This window comes from Ictidomys tridecemlineatus, chromosome 7, assembly GCF_052094955.1.
Source record: "Ictidomys tridecemlineatus isolate mIctTri1 chromosome 7, mIctTri1.hap1, whole genome shotgun sequence".
Lineage (NCBI taxonomy): Eukaryota > Metazoa > Chordata > Mammalia > Rodentia > Sciuridae > Ictidomys > Ictidomys tridecemlineatus.
Window position 1 is genome coordinate 183,779,147 of NC_135483.1, and position 25,407 is coordinate 183,804,553.

The 25,407-nt window shown below is 40.6% G+C and overlaps 1 protein-coding gene across 1 annotated transcript in view; it reads right to left on the reverse strand.

Annotated features, from left to right (window-relative positions):
* Pax3 (paired box 3) overlaps positions 1-25,407 on the reverse strand; it is a 92,219-nt gene that overhangs the window by 27,272 nt on the left and 39,540 nt on the right. Inside the window, exon 5 of the mRNA XM_021730009.3 lies at positions 2,491-2,696. Within this exon, the coding sequence (XP_021585684.1) occupies positions 2,491-2,696 (206 nt within the window). The remainder of the gene's footprint in view (positions 1-2,490; positions 2,697-25,407) is intronic.

Consider the following 25,407-nt stretch of genomic DNA (forward strand, 5'->3'; position numbering starts at 1 on the left):
AAGTGAGCTGACTTAGCTACTGCTTTCCCAGATCCTTCTAAATACTACAAGATTTTCTTTTGGCATTTTAATCAGTGATTAACTACTCCCTTCTTTTTCCTGCTGGGTTAAGTAAAGGGTCCATATGCTGGGTGTTCTAGGGAATTTGTTAGGCTGTAGATCATAGCCTGGTGTAAGACATGATGTGTCTCCAGGGAACCAACAAAGCCATAAGGAATGTAAGGAGTCACCGGGTTAAAGCCACATTAAGACAGCTGTTACGTTAATGAGGACCCTGCTTTGGAAGGGAGGTCACTGTACAGAAAAATATGAACCACTCTTTATTGGTTTGATCCCATGTCCTCTGGAAGTTAATGGGCCATTACTATTATCCTTTGACATTCATTGAGCCACATGAGAATGCTGGGTACCATGCAAGCTACTGGGGTTTGAAATTTTGTCTGTCCCCAACCTTATTTTTGACAAAGGCACAAATAAGGTAGTGCAATAGTGAACACCCCTTCAGTTCCCATCACCTGCCTTGTCTCATCTCTTTAAATTTAAAAAAAAAAAAAAAAGTTTGTTTTTTGATTCCGTGAGTTCAGAACTGATCTTCAACCTGTCTTTAGAACCACAGACCCAGGATGTGGGCTTGGCCAACCATGGAGCAGAGGAGCTACATCCTGAAATAGACACTCAATGTCCACGCTTAATGTGTCCCTTCACATTTAAACCAGGTAATCACAGAGCTACAATCAAAGCAAAATAGGTCTCACGTATTTATTTTTATAACAGCATTATATGGTATCATAATATCACAGCATGACAGAACTATTAAATTGCTTCACCCAGGTCACTGGGATACCGTGTGTTTCTCCCCATTGCCCAGGACAAAAATGACCTATGTTAACCACACACCATAATGACTTTACTCTGGATCCCACTGAGGTGGGCAGAGGAATTCGACAGTTCCAACTTTAAATCATCAGCCCAATGACCCCTGGTGACTCTTCCTTCGCCTCCTACTCACCTCTGTCTTCCATCACCAACTGCCTGCATTCCACCTCTGAGTACCTTTCGCCACCATCCCTTCCTTGCCAACCCATTATGGTTACTGACTTCACGCCACAGCCCCCACTGCATGTAGCACCATTGTGAGCTGCCAGGCTGACTCTCTAGCCTCCACAGGAGGTCTGCAGCTTGTCTCTTCCCCCTGCAGCTGCAGCTGTGTAAGCTCTAAGCAAACTGGACTATTCACTGCTGTCTCCCAATGACTGTGTGAAAATGCAAGGTCATCTTAGGTGGCGCCCAAGCACTTCCAATCTCTATGCCTTTGTGCATGTGACTCTCTGTTCCTAACATCCTCCCTCCCCCCTCTGTCCCACAGCTGTCTATCCTTGACCTCTCTATGTACCCTAGGGTCTCGTCCTTTCCTTTTCTCCACCTGAAACAATCCCTCTACCTAGACTGTGCAAGCTGGAAGAGGCTACTTCTGTAAAGAGCTGTCATCGGAGAGGTAATGCACTGTGAATGTGAAGCACTGCCCCAATCCAGGGACCTGTCCCGACTGATTTATCTCTATGGTGTCACCAGGACTTAGACTCTGAAAATCTGACGGCTGGGAGTAACTTCTGGGTACGATAACTCAACTTCTGGGGCAGCAAGGAGTTCCAGGTTACTGTCTTTTAGAGTCTACCAAACTAACTTGAGGGCGAAGCTCCCCACTGATGATATAAATATTCTACATTCAGTAGAAACATGTTACATCTAAGTAGCCATTTCCATCCAGAAGGCTCCGAGTACTTCCAAGAGTTCAAAAGATAATTCAATATAGTATTAAAATTGTGTAAGTACTTGAAGTGCTTCCAAACTATGATCTTTAAAGGAAAGGACTTTACCTTATGCACCTTTGTACATTTTCCTAATGGAAAGGCCAGAGATGCAGTGCATGGGATCCACATCTCTGTACACTAGTTATGCAGCTGTGCGACCACAGGTAGTTACTTAAATAGTCCAAGTTTCCATTTCCTTATTCATAAAGTAGGGGTAATGATAGTATCAACCTAGTAATGATTGATGACTTAATTCAATAATGCCTGAAACAGAACATACACTCAAAAATTGTTTGCTACTGGGGCTGGGGTTGTGGCTCAGCGGTATATGAGGTTCTGGGTTCAATCCTCAACACCACATATAAATAAATAAATTAAATTAAGTTATAAAAAAATTGTTTGCTATTATCTCAGGACTAACCTCCAAATCCCTAAAGTACCTGATACACAGTAAGGATTCCAGAAATGAGGAAGAGCCATGAATAAGATGAACTTCTGTGCATCCTAAATATTACCAACATATTTCTTTAGTAATAACCAAAATCCGAAGACACACATCCCCACTTAGTGCCTTTCCTAATGCATTTGTTTTCTTGGTTTGAAGCATGTTTCAGAAGAGAAGACCCTCATGGGTTTCCTATCTGCATCGAGTCGGCTGGGGAAGTGTGGATGCCAGTACCTGCACTCGGGCCTCAGTGAGCTTCGCCCTCTGGGCCAGTTCCTCCCTGGTGTAAATGTCAGGGTAGTGGGTTCTCTCGAAAGCACGCTCCAGCTCTTCCAGCTGCTCTGCCGTGAAGGTGGTCCGGCTCCTGCGCTGTTTCCTCTTCAGTGGCAAATCTGGTTCGGAGTCAATGTCAGAGCCTTCGTCTGATTGAGGTGCTGAGGCTAAAAGCACAGGGGGGTGGGGGGGAACATGATGAAATATGAATCAAAACAGCAAGTCTGACCAAGCCACAGTGATGGGAATCCTAAAGTACACTCCCAAGGCCTTCCACAAACTCCACGCCACTCCAGACAGCGCTACGTTAGTAAACAATGTTTAATCTCTTCCCTTACCCTATCACCCTGCTCCCTGTACAGAAGTCATTGCTCTGGGCATCTGTCATTCTGAGCTCTCAGAAAACAGAAGTGGACCTTCGTCCATTTTTATAGCCTTGCACTTAGTACTTAATGGGTCCTCCATTCGTGTCTAATGAATGAGTCACATTTAATTTGGTTTCTGATAAATTTTCTCCAACCTTTTACACTGGAAAATCTGTAAACAAATATGATTTTTTTTCAAAGAAAAACATTCAAAATTGACTTGATGTCTAAGAAGCCAATAATAGTCCACTATTGCAGGATTCCTATATATTTATAGACTCTACCATAAAAAAACGTTCTGTTGGAATTTAGTATCTCATTGCCAGATATTGGAAAATGCTCTAAGGGGAATTTTTGTTTTATTAATGTAAATCTAAGCAACTACTCTAAAAGGGAAAGAGACGTTGTTGAGCAAACTGTCCCTAAGGTGAAGTGCAGAGTCTGGATCTCTGCTGAGTGGGTGGGCGGCTGCCCGGGACAGCTGCCTCGTTTAAGAAACCAAGCACAGAAAGACCCTTCTCAGGGTGGGGCCCTGGATGACCACATAGGACCAATGCCTGCTGTGGCCCCTCCTACAAGGTTTTATTCATCTGGATCCCCCAGGGGAAGGGACCTTCCCATTTTAATGTGAAGGTGCCTAGGAAAAAGAAGTGGGAACTGAGGAATGGCATGGAATTCACGTTAACAATACAAGAGGTGTCTTCTCCCATTAAGAACAAGCTCTGAGTCCTGGGGGCATGAGAAGTGCCATTTCCAGGCCCAGGTCTGATGGGAAGGGGTGGAGCAGTGGTCTCCCTGTTTCTGATAAGGGCTCAGAATCAGGGCTTCCCCAGCAAAGGAAGTTGTGACCACAATAGAGCACCTGTTGACCTATATAGAGAAGGTTCTAAGGTTTGAGGACACATCAGACAGGGCATCTGGACAGGGGACCAGCCTTCCCCAGACACTGGAGCAATCAGGAAAACACCCTGAGACCAGCGTAGGAACCACCGCAGCCTTGCTCCTGAGCCATCTGAATACACTCTGAAAACTCCCTAAAGAACAGGGGCGTCCTCCAGAGAAGGGACTGCATTATGCTGTCAGCAAATGGGGACAACAAGCCAGAAAATTGTAGATTATTTATGTTAATGTTAAGGTAACTCATTTGCACCCTCAGGCTGATAGGAGATGGGCAGCAAGGGTGGTACTAGCAGCAATGAGAAAATGCAATATGTCCTATACTTCCGATTTCTTAAATTCAAACTTAACTCGGCCCTACAGACATATAAAATTTCATTCTATTTCAGTATAAATTATAAGATATTCAAAAATGTGCATATCCAAAATGAACTCAGAGATAGAATTCTAAGTTTCTAATATATCAATATTTCTACATTCAAAGCACATTTAAACACTGTGAAATGAAGTAGAAGAGTGAATTAGTAATATATATGACAAATTTAAAAAAATATATACCTGAAAGCCAAAACTCGTGTGTGAAAGCAAAAGAGAACTATAATGTATCTAGCCTGTGTTAGCATACTTGGTTTTTCAAATATGTTTTCTAATTTAGTACAAAGTTATCTCATTTGATATAAATCTTATTTTCGGCATTAACTTAAAATCAGACTTCCTTTAAATAAGAGAATATTTTAAAGGAAAATGAACATGCTAAAAATTTGCCATGTGTTGCATTATAAACTTCAAAGCTCTCAATATGATTTACATCATATATATGTGATAAGTATCAATGAAATAAGCAATAATTTGGGTATAACTGTAGAATTATAGTTCTCAAACTTTTAGAGCATCAAAATCACCATAACCATCATCCAGAAGGGTTTAGTAAAACATAGGTTACTGGCTTCCTTCCAAGGTTTCTGATTCAGTGTGTATGGGCTGGGTTCCTTGAATTTATATTTCTAACACATTCCCAAGTGATGGATATTGATTCTATTTGGTGCTAGAGAACGCCTGAAGAACCATCTCTATTGAATATTCTAGATTAGTTCTTTACCCTCTCAAAATTCCCACCTATATGAAATATTTCCCACCACACTTTAACAAAAAAAATCATTTCTACATATTTTTAAATTATAAATAATATGCTTCCTCAGAAGCAAATTACTCATTTCCCTAGGAAGACAATAAATGTTTAGCTTCATGCTTCCAGTATCTGTTGTTTTGACTTTTCTTTTCAAAGTAAATTCAGATTAAAAAGAGAAAAAAAAAAAACTTTAACAACATTAAAAAAAAAAATGACTGAAAGCTTCCTCTGCCTGTGAGAACTCTCAATCTTTGCTTGCACATTCTCCTACTATGATCCCATTAGGATAATAGTATGTGGAAATTTTCATGTTTCCTTTGGGAGTCTCTGGGGTTATTAAATTCTCCCAAGTAAATATGATGTGCCATGCACTGTCAGGTCAATTAATCAAAATCATCTCTGGTTTCTGAAGAAAAAGACTGGTTAAATTTACAAGCACCAGCAAGAATTAATCCTGAGGGTCAAGACACTGTGTGGAACCCTAACAATCATCATCCCCCAGAAAATAAGCTCTGTGAGCTCAAGGCCCCTTTACGCCTTGCTCACTGCGGGAACCCTTGGAACACAGTAGGTGCTCAACAAGTACATGTTCTGATGAAAAAGGTGCATGGTCAAATTTCAGTTTTGCTTAAACGCTTATTCCTCTCCCACTATTTTATCTCTTCAAAAAGAGGAATTCTGCTCCTCTAAGTTGGTCTTCCAACAACTATGGAGATGACTACAGGGATCTATGGACTCTCAAAAATTATCTGCAAAGTTTTGTGAGTATTTGTATCCTGCATTTTTCTGGGAAATAATTACTATTTTTTTTTTCAAAAAGGACTGTGTGTTGTAGTTGTTGTTGTTTTTAAAGAGAAAGAATACCACAAGATGACTTTAAAAGGCTCAGAATCTTTGAGTTCAATAGGACAGCCCTTTCCACTACAAATAGAATTTTCTAACAAGCTAGCAAATAACTGTGTTTATTGCTAGATTGCTCATCTAAAAGCAATGGAAAATGTGCATCTAACCAGAAAAACCTCCATGCAGCATCATTTCAAAGAACACTGAGGAAATTATTTGCCTGATTTTTCTACTAGAAAATTATTTGAACCAACAGATCATTTTTGGCAATATGAAGCCACAATCTTACAACTTAATTCTAACTTTCCCCATCTGTAAACCCCAAAAGGATGTGGGCTTTAAAATATGTAAAGTCAGCAATCCCAGGTCAATTTACCAGCTAGGAAAAACTAACTCTTTCTAAAGATGAAAATACTACTTTCTTATATCACTCAATATAAATAAAATTTATTATTTGTATAGAACTTAATTCACCTGAATTTGACTGAATTAAATCATTCAGGTTTTTTTCCAGATCAAATTTAAAATTTAAGTCCTACTTTAATAGCACATAAAAACCGTTTTATTAGAGTTCATTTATTTCTCATATTCAGTTTATTCAAGCTACTAGAATAAGTTAGATACAAAGTCTTAAATATTACATGAAAGTAAAATCAAGCCTTCCTTTAAGCAACTTAATAGAAAGAAATTATATCTTTTTTTTTCTTTATGTACAGAATACCAACTGTTATGACACTGAAACTAGAGGCAATGTTAGCAAGACAGTTTTCTTATATAGGCTGATAAACTGCTAGGATTGCAACTAGAATCTACTTGACCTCTTTGGGCTATTACTACTGTACTACTTTAATATTAAAAGAAAATATTCAATTACATTTAAGTTGCTCAATCATATATCCCACAGATGCCTTGGCAAACAAAATTTGCTTTATTATTCACTGTTCTAAAATTTGAAATTCACTCCCTTAAGAAAATGCACATCAATGCATAATGCACAGGCTTCTAAATGGAATTATATTGCTTTATATTGCAATGCAATTGACAAATTTTATCCCAATCCTACTGGTAACTAATTTTGAAAGTTTGGACATATTATCCAAAACCCCTGCAAAAATCCATTCCTCAACTTAGAGATTGATTCAGTGTCACAGCAAACCTTTTGAGAAGGATAAAGAGTTCTCTCCCTTGCCCACATAACTACAATTCATCCCTAGGAAGTGAATACTTACCCACATCACAGAAAAAGAAACTGAGGTTCTGAGGGTTATTCAGATCACACAGTTAAGGAAGCCAGGCCTGTGTGACATCAGAAGATATGCTCCCTCTTTTCATACGTGTACACACACACACACACACACACACACACACACACACACACACACACTGTCCTTTGGAAGGACAGTAGAAATGAGCCAAAATAGGAATTCTAGCATCAATCATTAAACTAATACCACCATTTCTCCCAAATGTTCAAAAACTTCCCAGAATCAAATGAAATCTACAGAAAATAGTACAGTTGGATTAATATTATATGACAAATCAAAAATTTTCCCATGGAATTCAACTTAATTCCATGAAATTTTTATTGAATTCCATCTAAGTTCAAGATCTAGTCTTTTAAACAATAATAAAGCACCAAGAAATAAATTGATTTTTCTAAGATATTGAATTGATGGAAGAAATCCACCCAGTCTGACCATTTTCAGTGCCTGGTAAGACCACTGTAAACCATTCACTGGTCCTAGCACTCAGGGTCCGTCCAGAATGTGACATTAAAACACAAGCAGTTAAACTGATGGCTTATTTTACATCTTTATTAAAGTCTTCTTTGGGGGGATTTTTTTTTTTCACTTGGTGAAAGTCTATCCAGAGCTATTTTATTCCTGCACTTTTGTTTAAGTAAAATTCTTCTTAAACAAAAGTGCAGGAATAAATAACTTGAAATATAAGTGATACAGCAGAAACCACAGAGTGATCCCTAGAAAGCATCGCTTCTCACTAGGTGCCTGAGTGTTTCTGTATTCTACAAGAAAAGTCCATCACCTCTCTTTCTACCTAGACCTAATTTCAGATTTTAGGAGCCAGCTTTTTAGCTATCCCAATGTTTTTACATCGACTCCTGAAATTAAACCTGGGAAACTGGACACTGTCAATAAGAGAGAGAGAGAGAATCCAGCAGACAACCGACTCACCCACAGGATGACAAACTCTTCCTTCAGAAACAAGTCTAACTGGGAGGAGGAGGAGGCCAAAGCACTACCATGGAGCTTAATTAAAGAAGGAATTACAGCATTAGAGAGTATGTCTTTGTCCCTTGGCCCCTTGCAACATCTTCTGTAGCCTCGGGAAATATTTCATCCTAGTTAACACTATTACACATGAAATCTTGCCTCAATTTTATAGGGATTTAGTCACATGGAATTTTGTAATTATTGGTTTCCAGACAAATATAATTCAGAGATGGGAGACAGGCAAAAAAATGGAGAAACAGAATAATTCACAAGCATGAATCTGGCACATTGTCTTTCTTCTCAGCAAGACCTTTCATTTGAATAATTAAAGAATCAAAACATGACAACCATTTAAACTCTGCGTTTGCCCTGGATATAACACAATGCGATTTACAGACCCGGGAGGAGGTGGGGGATCTCTGGAGGCCAAACTTCCTAGTCATCCTTCATTTTCTCTAAGATGGCCTCATACCAAATCCGACAGTCTTTTTTCTTCTGCTCTTTCTGAGCTAGACCTGTCGGCGTTTTCACTCCAAGTTGTGTGTCATTGACAAAGGTACACGATAAAAATGAGAGATCTTCCAGAGAGCTCCAGAAGTCCTCTCAGACCCTGTCTCACCACTTGGAGGTATCTCAGAAGGACATTCTAGAAGGTCCTTAGCAGGTCCACTCAAAGTTTGATGCTCCCACTTGGCTAACTGCAGAACTGTCTCCTGTGTTTTACCATCAACACTGAAGGGTACAATAGGCAGCTAACTGCGTTCTGATCCGAAGTCGCCCTTTTACACTGAGAAAGATGTGAATGACCTGTCTTGTGTTTACTCGGGTGAAAGTCAGGAACGAAGCAAGACTGATATTCCCTCGCAGACCCAGAGTAAATGACAAATGACATTTTCCCTTTGTGATCTTTGGGATTTTTGTTGACTTATTTGGAGGCTTTTGTTGGATCCCAAGAAATGGCCTGTGGCTGCAGCCTATTCTACCGATTTCCACGCTCCATCTGTGGAATCCATCAACGGGGCATTTACCCTCATTCAGGGTTCTGACACCTGCCTGGCAGGGTGCAGGAGACACAAAGAAAGCCAGAGTGGAGGAGAAAGGGGAGGTTGGGAGTTTCTTTTTTTTTTTTTTTTCCAGAGAAGGGGGGGGGCGGTTAAAATGGATGCACAGTAGGGGTTAATCCACGCCAGTCCAGAGATCAGCACCTGCAAACTTCCCTTACACATTAATTCACAGACTAAGGAAGTATGGCAACATTGTAAAATTGTACATATGTCAAGAAAAGTAAAGAGATACACCTCTGAGAAGAACAAACCAAGACTTACCACAAAGGTATGGCTAGAGCTTCTATCAATAAATTGATCTCAGAATTCCTAACCCAGACCTAGAATTCAAGTACTTGTGATTTTGTTAGCTGGAAAACCAGGAGAGATGGTTTCTCACCTTACCAATCCTTTATTTTGGGAATAGAAAGATATTCTTTGAATCCCCTCTAAAATCTCTGCCCCAATTTTGTGCCAGCAAAAAGAGTCTAGAGCAAGTGAGAAAAAAAAAAAAAAGAAGGAAAGAAAAAGAGATGACAAACTTTGGCAAGGCTATCCCGGCTTTCTCAAGAAAAGGTTATTTGGAGAACACCAAATCTAAGAGCCTCCAGCCACGCACCTACTCCTGTCCCTGCCCAGCAGCCCCTGGTTTTTGGCTGGAGAAATGTAACGCTATTCCCCTCCCCTCTGACTCAAGCCCTTCCCTCGGAAGCTGCAGCCTCACAGCACGAGGTCATTAGAAGGAAAATAAGCTCCTGCCAGGTTGGGGCTAATCAAAATAACACAAATAAACCCTGACACTCAACAACTCCCCGAGTGCCGGCTGCCCTGGGAGGAGAGTACAGATTGGTTATGAGAATGGCGGCTGCAGGGAGCGGTCCAGGAGGGCTGCGGGGTGCTTGGTCGCCCTGGAGTCACTTTAAATGCACAACATGGACTGTTGGGTGTTTATTTAAGGTGAGGGCTGACAAACAGAAACCGGCATAATGGCCAAGCTGCCTCAGAGGTGCTGAGCCACGTGGCTCCAAAGACCCCCCCATCCTAAGGGGAGGATAACTTTGACTTTCTCTCTGCATCACCTTGAGACAATTTCCTCTAGAGGAAGTTTTTTTTTTTTTCTTTCTTCCCATCAGCCACTAGTTATTTAAAAGCCTTCCTCTGTGATAACCATCTGGAAAGAAAGACTGATTTCTCCATTCATTCATTCATGCATGCTGCTGAATATTTGGAATAGCTGTGTTCAGTGGAATATGTAAATAAAAACCTGCTTGCACCCTTTCCTACCCCTTGATACAAGCTACATTTTGCTTAAAGGAGCCATGAAATACGTGCTATACCTATTTAAGCATCTCCTTTTAAGGGCTTGAAGCCATGGAGAAATATCTTCCTGGTTTAGGAACCCTAAAACTGACCCAAATTAGCCCAGTGGCTTCTTAAACTCTTTGTCTTTAGGGTGTTTGTGTGTGTATGTGTGTGTGTGTGTGTGTGTGTGTGAGAGAGAGAGAGAGAGAGAGAGAGAGAGAGAGAGGGAGATTGAACAAGAATTCCTTCTTTTAGGACATGAATCTCTCTCATCCCGCATGGATGAGATCACCCTTCCCCAACCCACCCGATGAAAAGACTCCCAAATATAATTTTTTTAAATGGCTTTTTCCAATTCCATGATAACTGCCACCAGAGCATTTCAAAGAGAAATAGAGACTCCAGGACCAGGAAAATGTGTTGCTATTCAATTAGGAAAACTGGTTAGTTAACTAATTAATTGGCTAACTGCTTTCTAAGAATAGTCTCCTGTGATAAGAACGTTCCCCTTCCAGAACTTAAAAGTCAGTCGTAATTAAAATTAAGAGGCGCGGCTGGTTCTGTGTCTCTTGAAGCAGCAAGTGACGTTCTGGTTTCCCGGGTTTGGATTGCATGGAGCAAGGAGAGGTAATCTGCACACTGAAGGGGAACAGGAAAACAGTAGTTCTCCTGTGAAAGGCAAAGGGCCAAGTGGCTTTTATTGACAATTGCCAAGAGAGAGGCCATTATGGACCATATGTGCCACAATTGCCCTCTTATCACGGGCTGGCCATCGTGTCCTTTGGGAGCTGTTAATGAACTGGGTAATTGAGCCGCTGACATGTGTTACCAAAACAAAACAATAGGAAGAAGAGACAAATGAACATTTTATTTGCCAATCAGAGTAGGTTCAGCCTTTCACGGAGCTGCAGCTAAGTGACTGACTGGATACATAAAACAGTGCATTGAAAGCCAGCAGATGCAGGCACAATAATAGTTAACTGACAGCTTATGGCCCATCTGTGCTTAACATTTTGTTAAAGAAATTACTTGACTTGCTAAAGAGACGAATCATACAGCTGCCCAAGTGCTGCATTATAAGAGATAAATCATTAGCTAAACTGTTTCATGCTTAAAATGACAATGCTTATTAACAGTTATGTTGGGACATTTTGTCAGCACAGCTTGACACAGTTATTACTTACTAAAAATGTGACAACTCATAGATATTCAACAGAATTGAGTTGGGGGGGGGGAAGAACAGAATAACACAATCCATTTGAAAGAATAATGGGAATTTTCAATCTCTCACGAATAAATAGGCCCTTCTAAGATGAATGAAAAAAATAAACTCTCTGAAAAGGAACCTAAGACCAAGTTCCACAAAATAATTATGTAACTTGCTTCCATTTGCATCTTTATTCAAAACTGCAAAAATATTAGAAATGTTCTCATCCTGGCCTGATTACCATTAATTTCATCAACCATAGACCCTAAAACAAGCAGGTTAAAATAATCATTTCTAGCCACTTCATTTTCCCAAACATTCTCACCTTTCTTCCTCTCGGAAAAATATTTTTTTCATAGGAAAAGAAAAAAAAAAAGCTAATGTCACAAAGACTAGTTTTATAGGGATTTAGCTTGTGTTGTTGTTACTGCAGTTGAATTGAAACCATATTTTTTGGTCTAAGTGTGGTTTATTTCTTACCATGTACAAAGATTTATTCCTGAAGTCATATCAACATGAACTGATTCATCAGAGGCAGAACAGAGATCTCTCAGCACTCTTCCAGTGACAATGGTAACAACAAAATAAGCAAAGCTGCTGCTTACTGACCACCGACAGCTTTTGCCACCCAGCCCCTCTAAGACCTGTGCACATGCTCTTCATCTCTACCAAAACCCTATTTGGAAGGGGGATTGTCATCCCCAACCTACAGATGAAAAAGATGAGATGGAGAGTGATCCGATCTGGTTGATTCATGAGAATGCAGGCCAATGCAAGCGCTTGTTAGCTTTGTCATTTGAGGAGGAGGACTGTTGTGAGTTGGAAGAAAAATTGTAGCCAATATCTTCACTGTTTTTTTTTTTTTTTTTCCCTTCCTGGTCTACAGAGCCAGGACTCAAATATCACAGTCAATCCTGTAAATCAGTTGGGAAAACATGAGCATGAAAGGTGAGTAATATTTTCAGTGGTGGTTGGGGTATGTGAAAATTATGCTACGTACAGTTACTAAGAAAAGAACTCTTGCTATGAAACCTAAACCTCTGCGATAGTTACGGAGCTTTTTAAACAAGAGACAACGCGCTCAGTAAGGCACATGGCATAACTGACGAACACAAAGGAGGGTCCTACCTTCATCTGTATTTTCCATTAGCAAATGTTTTGGCTGTGGTGTGCCCAAGTTGTTCTAAAGTCAACAAATATACTAAGGCTCCATATATGGAAGAGGTAGTAGGTTACACAGAGCTTTTCAGGGGGTAGAAAACAAAACAAAGCCTTTGCCAGCACTTATTAAGGCCAAACTACCCAAAGACACATGAAACCCAAACAGCCTTATCCACAACTAAGCTTTGCCAGGATTAGGATGGCACGAGATGTTTGAAGACCAGAAGAAGGGCAGATTTAAGAAGAAAGTCAAATACTGCACTTTGTGTGCCAGAAACCTATATAAGGAGGTAAGAAGGCTAATGACCAGCAGAACTAAAATGCCAAGCCAAATGCCATCTATGAAACTACAGGATCACTGGAAGAGGCCCATCCCTTATTTTATAACCAAAGCTCCCAGAGTGCAAATCGGGTTATGCTGAATCATACATCATTCAACAGAATTAAGCTAGAAAAGAGAAAAAAAAAAAAAAAAAGAAAGAAAAGAAGAAAGAAAGAAGACTGCCTAATATCTACTGGGTGCCTAAGATGTAGCTGATGTTGTCCTTGGTACCAAGGATGCAAACGTGAATAATATATGGAACTCAGATTCAAAAGGTGAAACACCCTCCGTCATGATCCTCTCTCTACCCAGGCGCAGGAAAGTGTCAGAATGTGTAAGAGATAACATAGCCGGGCCCTGGGGCAACAGAGATGGAGAGCCTCTCTAGGCTGAAGGATGGTCTTTGCTAAATAACAGAACCATTGATTCGATCAGCTTATGATCTTTAATACAGAGATCAAAATAATGTGCGATGCTTTAACTGACTCTTCCCATATGGCATTTCAAGATTGTTTCTTTGCTTTCCATTTTCTACTGGGTTCTGTAAGGGGAAGTGGTGTGGGGGGGGGGGCAACACAGGAAACTTGTTTTGAAAATCCAAATCTTATCTGGGTCAATTTTTGCTTGTTGGAAGATAGAAAGAACTAATAACTGAACATAAATGAAAGAGGAAACAGCTTTCCTGGAGGCAACAGAGAAGGCTCAGCTTAATCTTTGCTGGCAAAGGAATTAGTAGCAACATCATCAGAAATGGTGCATGGGATACCTACTGGGTGAGAAGTGCTTCCCTGGGGCGAGGGGGAAGGGGATAATGAATCAGAAGAGTGATTCCCTCCTTCATCCTGCGGAAGTATAAGGTTCCAATCTGGAAGGTGCACTTTCAGATCCGTGTGACATCCCACTGGAGGACCCCAGGGAAGAATAGGCAAACCAGCCAAATTACTGAATAGCTGATGTGTGTCCCTGAAGTAGGGACTGCTGCTTTTTGAAATTTTGTTTTCTCTTGGTGTCTAAGCAACAAAAGAGGGGATAGAGAAGGTTTGGACAAAAAGTTTGGTACCACAGTGGAAGTTTGATAGCCTAGGAGGCAGGCCAACTACTTCAGTACCCACTTGGCCTCTTCCTGTCTGATTTGAGCACGCTTCATGGCCCTCTGAACTAGTTTTCTCATCAGCAAAATAGGGCTTAAGATATCTGCTTCAAAAGCTGATTTTAAAGAAAGAACAATTTGTAAAACAGGCACAGTTCCTTCCCATGCCGTAGCCTCAGCTAATCCCCAGGTACCTTCTTGTTTCCCAGCCCTGTGTATGAGAAAAATGGTCTCTATATTCTGTGAGAAAAAAAAATGGCCACCAAAACTTTGACGGCATTGTAGACATTCTTAAATTTGTGAAATAAGAGAATCATCCAATCTCTCATCCGCTTCCTCTTCTGAAAGCCCTGCCCACAGTCAGCCAGTCCATGTGCCCACTCCAAAGACAACTCAAGTCTTGCCACATAGCCAATTGCCTTAAGAATCCAACGTGGAAGCCAAGGTTACTCAAACCCACCAGAACCTAGGACACACACCCAGGCTGTGGGATCAACGACTATGGTAGTTATGAACTGAATAGACTCTGTGCTCCCAAAGTCTAAACAAAAAGACTGAGCTGACCAAGAATCAAGCCACCAGCCTAAAATAAATACCATTTATGTGGCCTCTCCTTAATGCCAACATGATTTTGGTTTTCCTAGGGAGGCACTTTGACTGCTTGGAGGTAAATTCTTGTCTTACATTGACAGGCATTTACAGAGGCAAAAATAAAGTACTGTTTGGAGCAATTCACTATCTGATCATTTTGATGCGTATCCACAGCCATTTTGAATAAATAACCCAGGAATCTAACTCCAGGAAAACAAACCAAGATTTTCTTAAGAAGCAACCTTGAACACAAATTACCAGACAAATGCCCTTCAGCTCCACACTGCCTTTCCAGAAACAATCTCCCAGACTGGAGGGAAATTAGTAAGAAAGTACTAAATAGGAGAGAATAAAAGAGGGGAGGAGAGAAAAACAAAAGAGGAGAAAGAAGGGAAAGAAAGGAGAAGAGAAGGATCCATTTTTCTTTCCAACAAAGAAGAGGAATAAGATAATAAGTTGTTCAAGAGTCCATTGGTTGGCTCCAACCATGTTTTCCCCAGAAGTTTCCAGCAACAAGTTTCTAAGCTGGCAAAGTCTGGATGGGAAACTAGATGGGGAGGTAAGGACCTGAGATGTGTCCTGGATCCTTGCAGTTTTGAGTAAATTAAAGACTATCTGGGTAAAGGCCAAACATAGTTCCACCCCTCCCTCCCATCCATACCATTCAGTGATTTTTAACTGGAAATCATCAATTTTTCAGGACAGATGCTGACATTCAAAAAAAACTGTTGCCAGTTCAATTAAAACTCAAGTTATACCTATGCTTTATCTCCCATTCCTAAGAGTTTCTTCAACAAAATAATACATTATTTTGCTTATTTCACTGTGAAATTTTATTTTCACATTATAAAAGCACATTGTATTGTAATATTAAAATTTCATAATATCTAAAAATAATAAACAAGGATAGTTCTAGAATCCAAAACAATACTGATTTTAAACTAGACAGAGTATATAGGTGGATGGTTGTGTAGATAAAAAGACGGATATATGGATGAATAATAGATCAATACATAAAGTCAGATCATACACCTTTACTGTATGTCTTTCCATTTTTGTTCCACATAATATAATAATATATATATATATATATATAAAAAATATATATATATATGTTGGGGGGGGTTAAAAAATTTCTTGACTGGCTTTACATTTTAAAAATCAAATATTTGAATAAATCTTTCCTTGTTTTAGTAATAACAAAATATTGATTGATAAGATCATTTACATTTGAGAATTTAACTTGAATTCTGAGATTGTGTAGCTGTGTTCCTTCCAATGTGCTCCTATACACCTGTAGTTGCATGTGAATGTGCAAATAAGGACATATACCCATCTCTCTCTATGAGGACTGAGAAAAATGCCCATATGTTCCCATTGCATCCACATAATGCAGCTACATAATTCATTCAAGAATCCCTGAATTCACTCTTAACATGTCTCTCTCTCTCTACTCTCACCACAAATAAGTTTAAGAAAACTTATCAAAGGTCTAGGGCATCAGAGGGGGCTGTCCTTAATGACCATTCCTCCCAAATCCCCATCCTTATTTCTACTCAGGCTGCAATTAAGTGGGAGGGTGTTCTTAGAATGCCTTCCTCTTCCTAATAGAAGAAATCAGAGAAGGAAGAATGTGTGAGCCTGCTCAGAGAAAGTATGGCTAGAGAAGAAAACCTACTGAAGCACCGGAAGGTCTACCTAGGTAGTTAATGTCAGGAAACCTCCGGGGGGAAAAAATCAGGAGTACACCATGATTTAAAATCGTCTCCCATGACTTTCTAGAGATGTTCATATTTTGCTGCTTTAGCTAGAACTTTGAAAACTGGAAATCATCTATAAATTTAGAAAGTTGACTCTGAGATGGATCAGATCATACCTCCATCCCTACCAGGTTTATTAGTGGCAGAGTTAAAGCTCAGACTTAGATCTTCAAATTCTGAATTCTAGTTCTTTCCAGTTTATTGCATAATTAACTCATTGATTTCTTTGGATCTGTGGGTGAATTGACTTTTATCTTCCAATCAGCTATGGTAAGTAAGTTCTTCTCCTACCAGAAGTACCACTGGGTACAAATATTAATGAAGTACAGCATCTTGGACTGGAGACTGGGCCCAGAGAGGAGGAAGATTTTTTTTTTAGTGCCTAAAAATCATTTTATTTATATTTAACAATTATATAAAACTGGTTTTGTTTCTGGTTTTCAAAGTCCCATCCCTTGTTATACTTCTGTATGTCTCTGTACGTTAGATATCTTACCTTTGTTTTGTTAAATGAAGTTGATTCTTGGAATGTTTAAAAGAACCTGCCCCAAATCTCAGCAAGTCAATCAGATGTTAAAGCTACAAGGAAAACCACCAATCCTCACTCTAAATATGCCTAGGAGTGATTCCTGTATCATCCATTACTTATCCCCAATTACTCATCCACAATTTTTTTTTTCACTCAAATAACATAAGTATTCAAATACTGATCAGTGCTTATAAAAATTAATATTTTCCTGAGTAAAGCATCTTTAAAATATAGAGAACCAGTAATTAATGTAAAAAAATTGAACATGTAAACAAAACCTGGTACAATTTAAAATTTTCACTGGAGTGGAAAAACTTCCCACAAAACTTTCCCTGCGTGCCTACAGAAGGACCTAGTGGACTGGTGTATGTTGGCTTCCACCTGGCTTACCGTCTGCTTTTCTGTCTTTCTGCCCACCTTCCACAAAGTCTTCCCTCACCCTCCCAGCCCCTCCCTTCTCTGCGTCACAAGAGCATTTTGGACTTTCCATACACATAGTAACCTTCCTTCCTAATTGGAAGACTAAAACTTACAGGTCAACTTTTGTTGTGTCCATGCTTATACCTCTGATAGACCACTTCCTTGACTTTCTATAAGTAAACAGTGTGCCCCAGTGGTTTTTTTGTTTGTTTGTTTTTGTTTTTCTCATTTCAACACGTCAAACACTCAGGTCAGCCTAGAAACTAGTAAGTTCATAGAGACAGATGGAACACCAGCACTGCCTTCCTAAAAGCAGGAGTGGAGGGAGGTAGGGTCTTTGTGTGCCGGTCCAGTAGCTTTGCACGTGGAAACTTTGAGGCTATTCTAAGAGGAATGGCTTTGCATGTCAGAGTTCCACAGTGATTCTGACGCTGGAGACTTCACCAAAGAGGACCAACTGACTGAAGGTGTCAAAGAGCATTATCACAACATTAGGACAGCAAAATGAGGTGCGTGTGGACCATCCTACTACTTCAGTCTTTCATAGGACTCCATTAATCCAAGAGGCCCCCAGTAGTTGCCCTTGAGAAAAGATGTGCAAAGGTTATTTGCTAAACTGTAATGCTCACAAAACTTATATTTTCACCATCACCATCACACAAGCAGACGGTTGTATAGTTATAGTAGATACTGGAGCACCAGTTCAACAAACTTTATTTAGCTAGAATTAAATCAAAGAGGCATTATATTTAGCCTTTCACATTCTACAGAAAATGGAAACATGAGGGAATGAGGTCCTCCTCTGATCGACCAAAGACCCTTGCCGCTTTTTCTCAGACTTCTTGTTTTGACTGCAGGGAGACACCAACGGCATCCCTGTCCTCTCAGCCCAGCCTCTCTTCTTGAGTCGATCTTCCCTTTTCTTGCTTTGGTCTTCAGTTGCAGGCCTGGGGGAAGGTCTGTGCTTCAACTTCCAGAATCCTACATATCTGTCAGCAAAGACATTTTTCTTCCTTTCTTTCAACAGAGATTGAGTGAGTCCCAGTCCAAAAACAGAAGCAGATCCATTTTCTTGTGTGTGTGTGGGGACCTGAAACTTTTACAATTTGGGGAGTTCTCTTTAAATATACAAAACCAGCTTCCTTTGACATAATTTACCAAATCATATGACCATGTGACACACTGTGAGCACCCTTTGCAGCAGTTAGGAAGAACCCTTACCTGGGAAGTCCCTGGAGTCCCTTTATAATAAACCCACTGGGCTCATGAACCCCTAGTGAAAACAGAGTCTAATGACAGACCCTCTCCTTCTACATCAGCTCTCACTGCCATGAACACAGTGTACCCTGTCCCTAAACACCAGTAATGACAGCGACTCTACCCACCACCGAAACAGCAGGGACAAGCAAGTCAACAAATACTGATGAGTATCAACGACCCAGAGTCTCCAACAGGAGGTTTCTTCCCCAGTTCCACAGGCAACTGAGATCAACCCGTGGAGCAGCCACTACCTCAGCCTACGAGTAAATGAAAAAGTGTGATCGTGATCATTATTCAGAAAGTGCAGGATACATCCAGAAAGCCATTGTGCTTTGTGATCTAAAGTTACAGAAATATCTTGGGAACCTGAACTTATCATAAGTAGAAATAACTCATGAATATCATGGTACCCTTCCAAATGACTCACAAGAGTCCAAATCCTTCCTGGACACTTGCCCTGCACTCAGCTGAGTTAGGCATGGTGGGGCATACCTGAAGTCCCCAAGGTACAAAGGAATCTGAGGCAAGAGAATCCCAAGTTCGAGGCCAGCCTCAGCAACTTAGCAAGACCCTGTCTCAAAATAAAAAAGGATATAGCTAAGTGGTAAAGCAACCCTGGGTTCAATTCCTAATACCCCAAAAAAATATATAGGAAAGGAAGGAAGGAACTAAAATGAACTGTGAGCTCTTATTTTAAATATTTTTTTTCTATAATGAATGTGTATTCTTTTTTAAATAATATAAGTAGTTCCATTATTGGCAAATACCCCCCCCCCAAAAAAAAAAGCTTGGGGGACATATTTCTTGAATAAGAATTTCAAAACAACCTTAAGTGAGTTCAACGCATTAGTCAACTGTGAAATATTTTTGTACCTAAAAGACGATACTGCCATCCCTCTGCTAAAGTGGAAAACGAATGAGGGTTGGGCCTGCAGCTCAGTGGTAGAGCCTTGTAGAGACAGGCATGAGGCCCTGGTGCCATCCTCAGGATTGCAAAATAAATAGATAGACGTGTGCCCTAGAGGTGGGAGAAATGGGGCAGTTAGAAAGTTCAGAGACAAAATGATGTTTTGGTTAAATTGGTTGGTTGTTTCAGTCACAAGGGCTTTAGAATTTCACTGAAATATTACCTTATATTTCTTTTTGACTTGCATCTAAAAGTGTGGTTTTATTCTCATCAGAGCTTCCTTAAATTCTGATTATTGAGCAGGACCTCACACAGTTTTGCCCCAATGACTCATTAAGAACTAAGTTTCTCTAAATATTTCTTCACATCTTTAAATTGGCAGAACATTCATTTTCACTTTTCTCAGCAGTTTTTAAACATTCCTAAAGCATTAAAGAAGCACTTATTAAAAGTGAATTTTTATTTCATTTTATTTTATTTTGGTACTGGGAAGTGAACCCAGGAGTGTTCTTTCAGTGAGCTACATCTCCACCCCTTTTATATTTTTTATCTTGAGATAGAGTCTTGCTAAATCATTTAGGGCCTCGCTAATTAGCTAAGGCTGGCTTTGAACTTGGAATCCTCCTACCTTAGCCTCTCAAGTTGCTGGGATTATAGGCATGCACCACCACACCCAGTTAAACATGAAAATTTAGAGGCAAAAATGACAAAAATCCTGAATTAAAAACAACATTAAAAATGCACACTGGGCCAGGCATGGTGGCACATGCCCATAATCCCAGCAGCTCCAGAGGCTGAGGTAGGAGGATTGCAAATTCAAGACCAGGGAACTAGCAAGGCCCTAAGATTTAATAATTTCTGATTTAATAATTTTCAAATTTTAATTTGATTTTATTTAATTTAATAATTTTCAAAATTAAAAATAAAAAGGGCTGAGTATGTGGTTCTGTGGTTGAGTGCCCCTTGGTTGAATCACTGGTACCAAAACAAGACAAAAAGTAAGAAAGAAAAGGCACACTGGTATTTCATGAAGAACCACCCACCCCAACGTGTCCTCTGTCCTCTGTCAACACGGCATCATAATTTCACAGTAGTTTTCTGAGACGGCTCTACTATGCAGCCAGAGGTTGCCAAGAAAACTCTAATGAATCACCATGAACACAGATGAGATGAAATAATACCTCCAAATCGAACATGCAAAGGTTTATACTGTGTTCAGCTAACCATGCCCCACTACCTGTTTTTATATGCCCCGTGAACTAAGAAAATTATTTTTTACATTTTTAATGGTGGGAAACGAAGACTAACATTGACCCAGGAAAATGACAAGAAATCTTAGTGTTCACAAAGAAATCTTTGGGAATGTAGCCACGCCCATTTATGTGGGTATTTTCTGAGGCTACATGCTAACATAGCCTAGCTAAGTAGCTGTGACAGAGACCAGATACCCACAAAGTCAAAAGTATTCACTTATGGACCTGGATGGAAAATTTTTACCTAGTCTTATGTTAGTTTTTTATGGTGCTAACTATGCCCGGGAAGCATGCCACACATCTTTACTTTCCTTTATCTAATCTTCAGATCAACCTTATTATTATCCCCCATTTTACAGATAAAAAAAATGAGACTCAGAGGTTATACAGCTAGTGTGAGTGGAAGTGGAAACTGGCGCTCAATCTCTCTCCTGCAAATGTCTAGGAATTCTGTGCCAAACTTCATCCCTACATCTCCTGTCACCACCAAAGCCCATCACCACTACCATTGTGGTTTCAAACTGAAATGTCCCCCAAAGTCTCATGTGTTGAAGGCTTGGTCCCCAGTGCATCCACATTCCAAGATGGGACTTCGAGGGAGTGACTGCATCATAAGGCCTCTGACCTCATGGGTGGATTAATTCATTCATGGCTGACTGGACCACTGGGAAGTGGTGAAAACTGTAGGCTGTGGAATGTGATTGGAGGAACTAGGTCTAGAAGGATGTTTCTTGTCCCTTGTCCCTGACCACTTCCCAGCCCCTCCTTCCTGGCTGCCATGGGCTGAGAAGCTTTCCTCCACAATGCCCTTCCACCATGATGTTCTACCCCACCTCAGGCCAGCCAACCATGGACTGAAACCATAAGCTAAAATAAGGCTTTCCTCCTTTAAGTTGTTTTTCTTAGGTATTTGCTACAATGACAAAAAGTTGACTTGTGCAACTAGCATCATCCAAGAGCAGGCAAAATTCAGACTCCAGGCTCCCATTGTCTAGCATAATGCAAGCCTCAAACCTGGAGGGGTGCCCTGCTACAGTGATGCTCCAATGCCAGGCACCAACAAAGCCAGAGTAGTGAGGGGTGTTTTCCTCATGAGAGCTCAGGTCTCTGTCATGTTATTCAACTTTACTAGGCAGGTGCAAAACTTAATTTAAGAATTAATTATACCTAAGAATTGAGAAGTTACTGCTCAGTTCACAAGGAAGAGAGAGACCAGGTAACTCTTTCAACTGAACAAGTTTTCCAGCAGCTCTGGAGTCTTGGTGCCATCCTTACTTTAGCTTAGGGCTGACTCCTGCTTTGACTTCAGACTCTTGATCATCTTGCAGCTCAGGGTTACAAACCCCTGAAATATAGCACTGATTACAACTCCAGAAATGCTAGACCAGAGATGTCGCCCCATGCCCCAGTCCTGTGCCCTGACGTCCCATAGGCTACTTCCATCATTTCTAACCAAAAGGCCACCACCACGGCAGAAGTTTGCCTCCTCAGTAAGTAAGAAAGCAAGAAGAAGCAAACAAGAAAAAACTGTTATTCTATTCCTAAGATTCCATTCTCAACCCAGTCAGTTGGGCAAGCTGCCTAAACTATATGGCTCTCACATTCCCCGACTATAAAGGAGTAATAACAATCCACAGGTGGTTGTGGGAAATCAATTCACAGGTATGAATAGACTTTGGAAAATGTAGAGAACTGTCACATGTAAAATAAAAGCAAATTACAGAATTGAAGAATAAAATGTATATTCTGTATTGATACTAGTAAGCTAACTTTGTCAAAGCCTTAAGACATTTAGGATCCTAAATGTCACACTAAGCAAGACTCTGTGCACAAGGATAAATCTAGAAACAGCAACAAACAAGACTTCAACGATGTAACCAAAGTCCAGCTAACAGGATGTAGCCATCTACATCAACATAAGCTCCTGCCCACATTTTCACTCCCAGGAGGGGATGGGAGGGAAGAGGTTGAGTTTTTAATGACTCATCCCAAAACATTTTCCTGAATTCATGTGTATTCATTCACCAAATGCTTATTTAGTGTCCACTTGATGTCCAGTTCTCTGCAAAGTTACACCTACAACACTGAGCAGAACAGAGCTCACAGTCTAGTAAATATCAGCTTTTTTTTTTTTTATGTCTGACATCCAATCTCCAGGAAATGCCAATTGCAAAAAAAAAAAAAAAAAATTAATGGGGAGTTTTACTTCAAGTTTTCAGTCAGACATGTTAGATGGTTAAACAGATAATGCTTGGATTTCTAATCCCATTTCATGTTCAGTGGATATGCTCTTTTTCCCTGGGGGAAGGGGGTTGATGTCTTTCTTCATCTTACATGCTGTTGGTCTTTTCTCACTGTACACTTAGGTTGTTTTTGTTGTAATGAAACATGCTTGTCTGTTCTAACATGCTTCCTTGTGCAGTGAGTACTGCCCAATGCTTTAGACTGAAAGGCTGCATGAGGGTCTGGGATTCAGCGTTTCTTAGATGACCAGGATTCCCATGGGCACTTGGACCCTTCTTCAGAACTATCCTTAAATTATTGTCTCCATTGATGTCATAATTTCTTTGGATGCAAGAGAGGGCTTCTGACTGGGGCTTCTAAAAGATCCATTAGAATTATTGAGCCCTTATTTTAATGATCATGTACTGTTTGAGGTAACACCCTATAGTATAAGCACATTCAAAAAAATCCCAATTAATACCAACCTGGTATTTCTCATAAATTCTCAGGTATTGGAAGTTAACTATCCAGCACTCTAGACTCAAGGCACACAGTCAGCTGGGCAAGTTGCAACATTAATGGAAACTGCGATAGCCAGACTCATTTGCAGATGTCCTTTCAAAGCACCGGCTGCAGGATCTGTTCATGATACTGGGGTTGGGCAAAGTTGTCCCTCTATGGAGGTGTGTGGTAGAAAATGTGGGACCTGTCTAAATAAGATCCAGGCCTCAAGAGGTAAGGAAAGAGGTACTGAGGCACCTAGCTGAGGAGTCTCCTTTAGGTGATACTGTACAAATAGTCTACCGGCCTACATCAGATCCTCTAGATATTTGTTTGAAATGATGATTTCTGGGCCACAAGCCAGACCTGTGAAATCAAAGTCACTTCAAGTCAGTTTCAGAAATATTCTTTTTAAATAAGGAGCTCAGAAGTGAAGCATAATAATTCTAACTCTTATCTAGCATCTGCCATGTCAATATTCTGGGCATTCCACATACCCACTCAGGTTCTTTCTGTAAGACTCTTAGGTACCCTGAAGTTAGGGGACCACTGGCCTATCTAGACTGGGGAGTCAAATTCTGGGTCTGGGGTGGAGAGTATAGCTCAGTGGTAGAGAGCTGGCTAAGTCAATGCCCAGCATCAACAAAATAACAACCAAGAGAGATCTATAGATGACTGGGGTCCCAGTCACCTATTCACCTATAGATCTCTCTTGCATCCCGATCTGTAGTTTTCTAGCTCTGTGGTGTAGCAGTGGGCGCTTGCATGCATTTAAGCAAACATCTATAATACAAGAGCAGTGGCATGCCCAGTCACACTCTGCACACAGCTGTTCTGCCTACCTTGAGAATGTAGCAAGCAATTCTCTTTTGGGCTTGAACCAGACCCTGTCTTGGAAACCTCAGAGCTCATGGACTCTTGTCTTCCTCTGGTATTTGGAATGTGCCAGAATCAATCACATTCCAAGGAGGCAAAGGGGCTGGCAAGCAGATCCTCTTAAGCATTTTCAGAGTTTGCACGAAGGACTTGCTGTGCTCACAGTAAACCATTCTTCCCTCCAGCCAGCCCCGCGCAAGGCTCCCCTATCCCCTCGCTGATTCCTTGATGCTGAGCAGGACCTCCTCCCTCTTGGAGACCCCTGCGGTCCTTCCTTGATCCCTCAGGCTCACACTGAGCCAGGCACTTCCTGATCCTTCCCTCTCCCTCTCCACTCCCACTGAGACAATCCCTCAGGCACAAAGACCCCCTAACCTCCTCCAAGTCCTTCAGCCCAAGAGACTCGGAAACTGCTCTTTGATTTCTCCACTGCAAGGAATTAACTTTTCTTTACTAGTAGCCTGGAAGTCTCATTTTCTCATGAATACAAATTTACATGCTATATATGACAGCGATTTTTAAACTAACCATCTTTTTTGCTTTCTTTTCCTAAAAAATTACCAATTAAACACTACTAGGGTATTTTGAATGCTGCGCTTCAACCGCACACCTTGGTAACCTGATTTCTTCTCAGAAAGCACTCGTTGAGTCTGACAACTAGTTTTCCATTTTGAAATCTGACAGGCTGTCCCAAGACCTACTCTACCTCTAAAAGTACACACATGGCCACTCGACATGACACTAAATTTGGCTCAAACTGCATCTTTGAAATAGCCCCCACAGGCATGTGATAGTTTTGTTTAATAAGGCTAAATGGAGATAGTACATGCAATCAGCAGGCCAGTAAATCTGGACACTATTCACAGAATGGTCACACAGGCACGCCACACCAAGCCACCGGGTCTACTATGGTAAGGGGAAAAAAACAGCAGAAAAGGGTGGAGACAAAACAGACCATTGAAACTTAC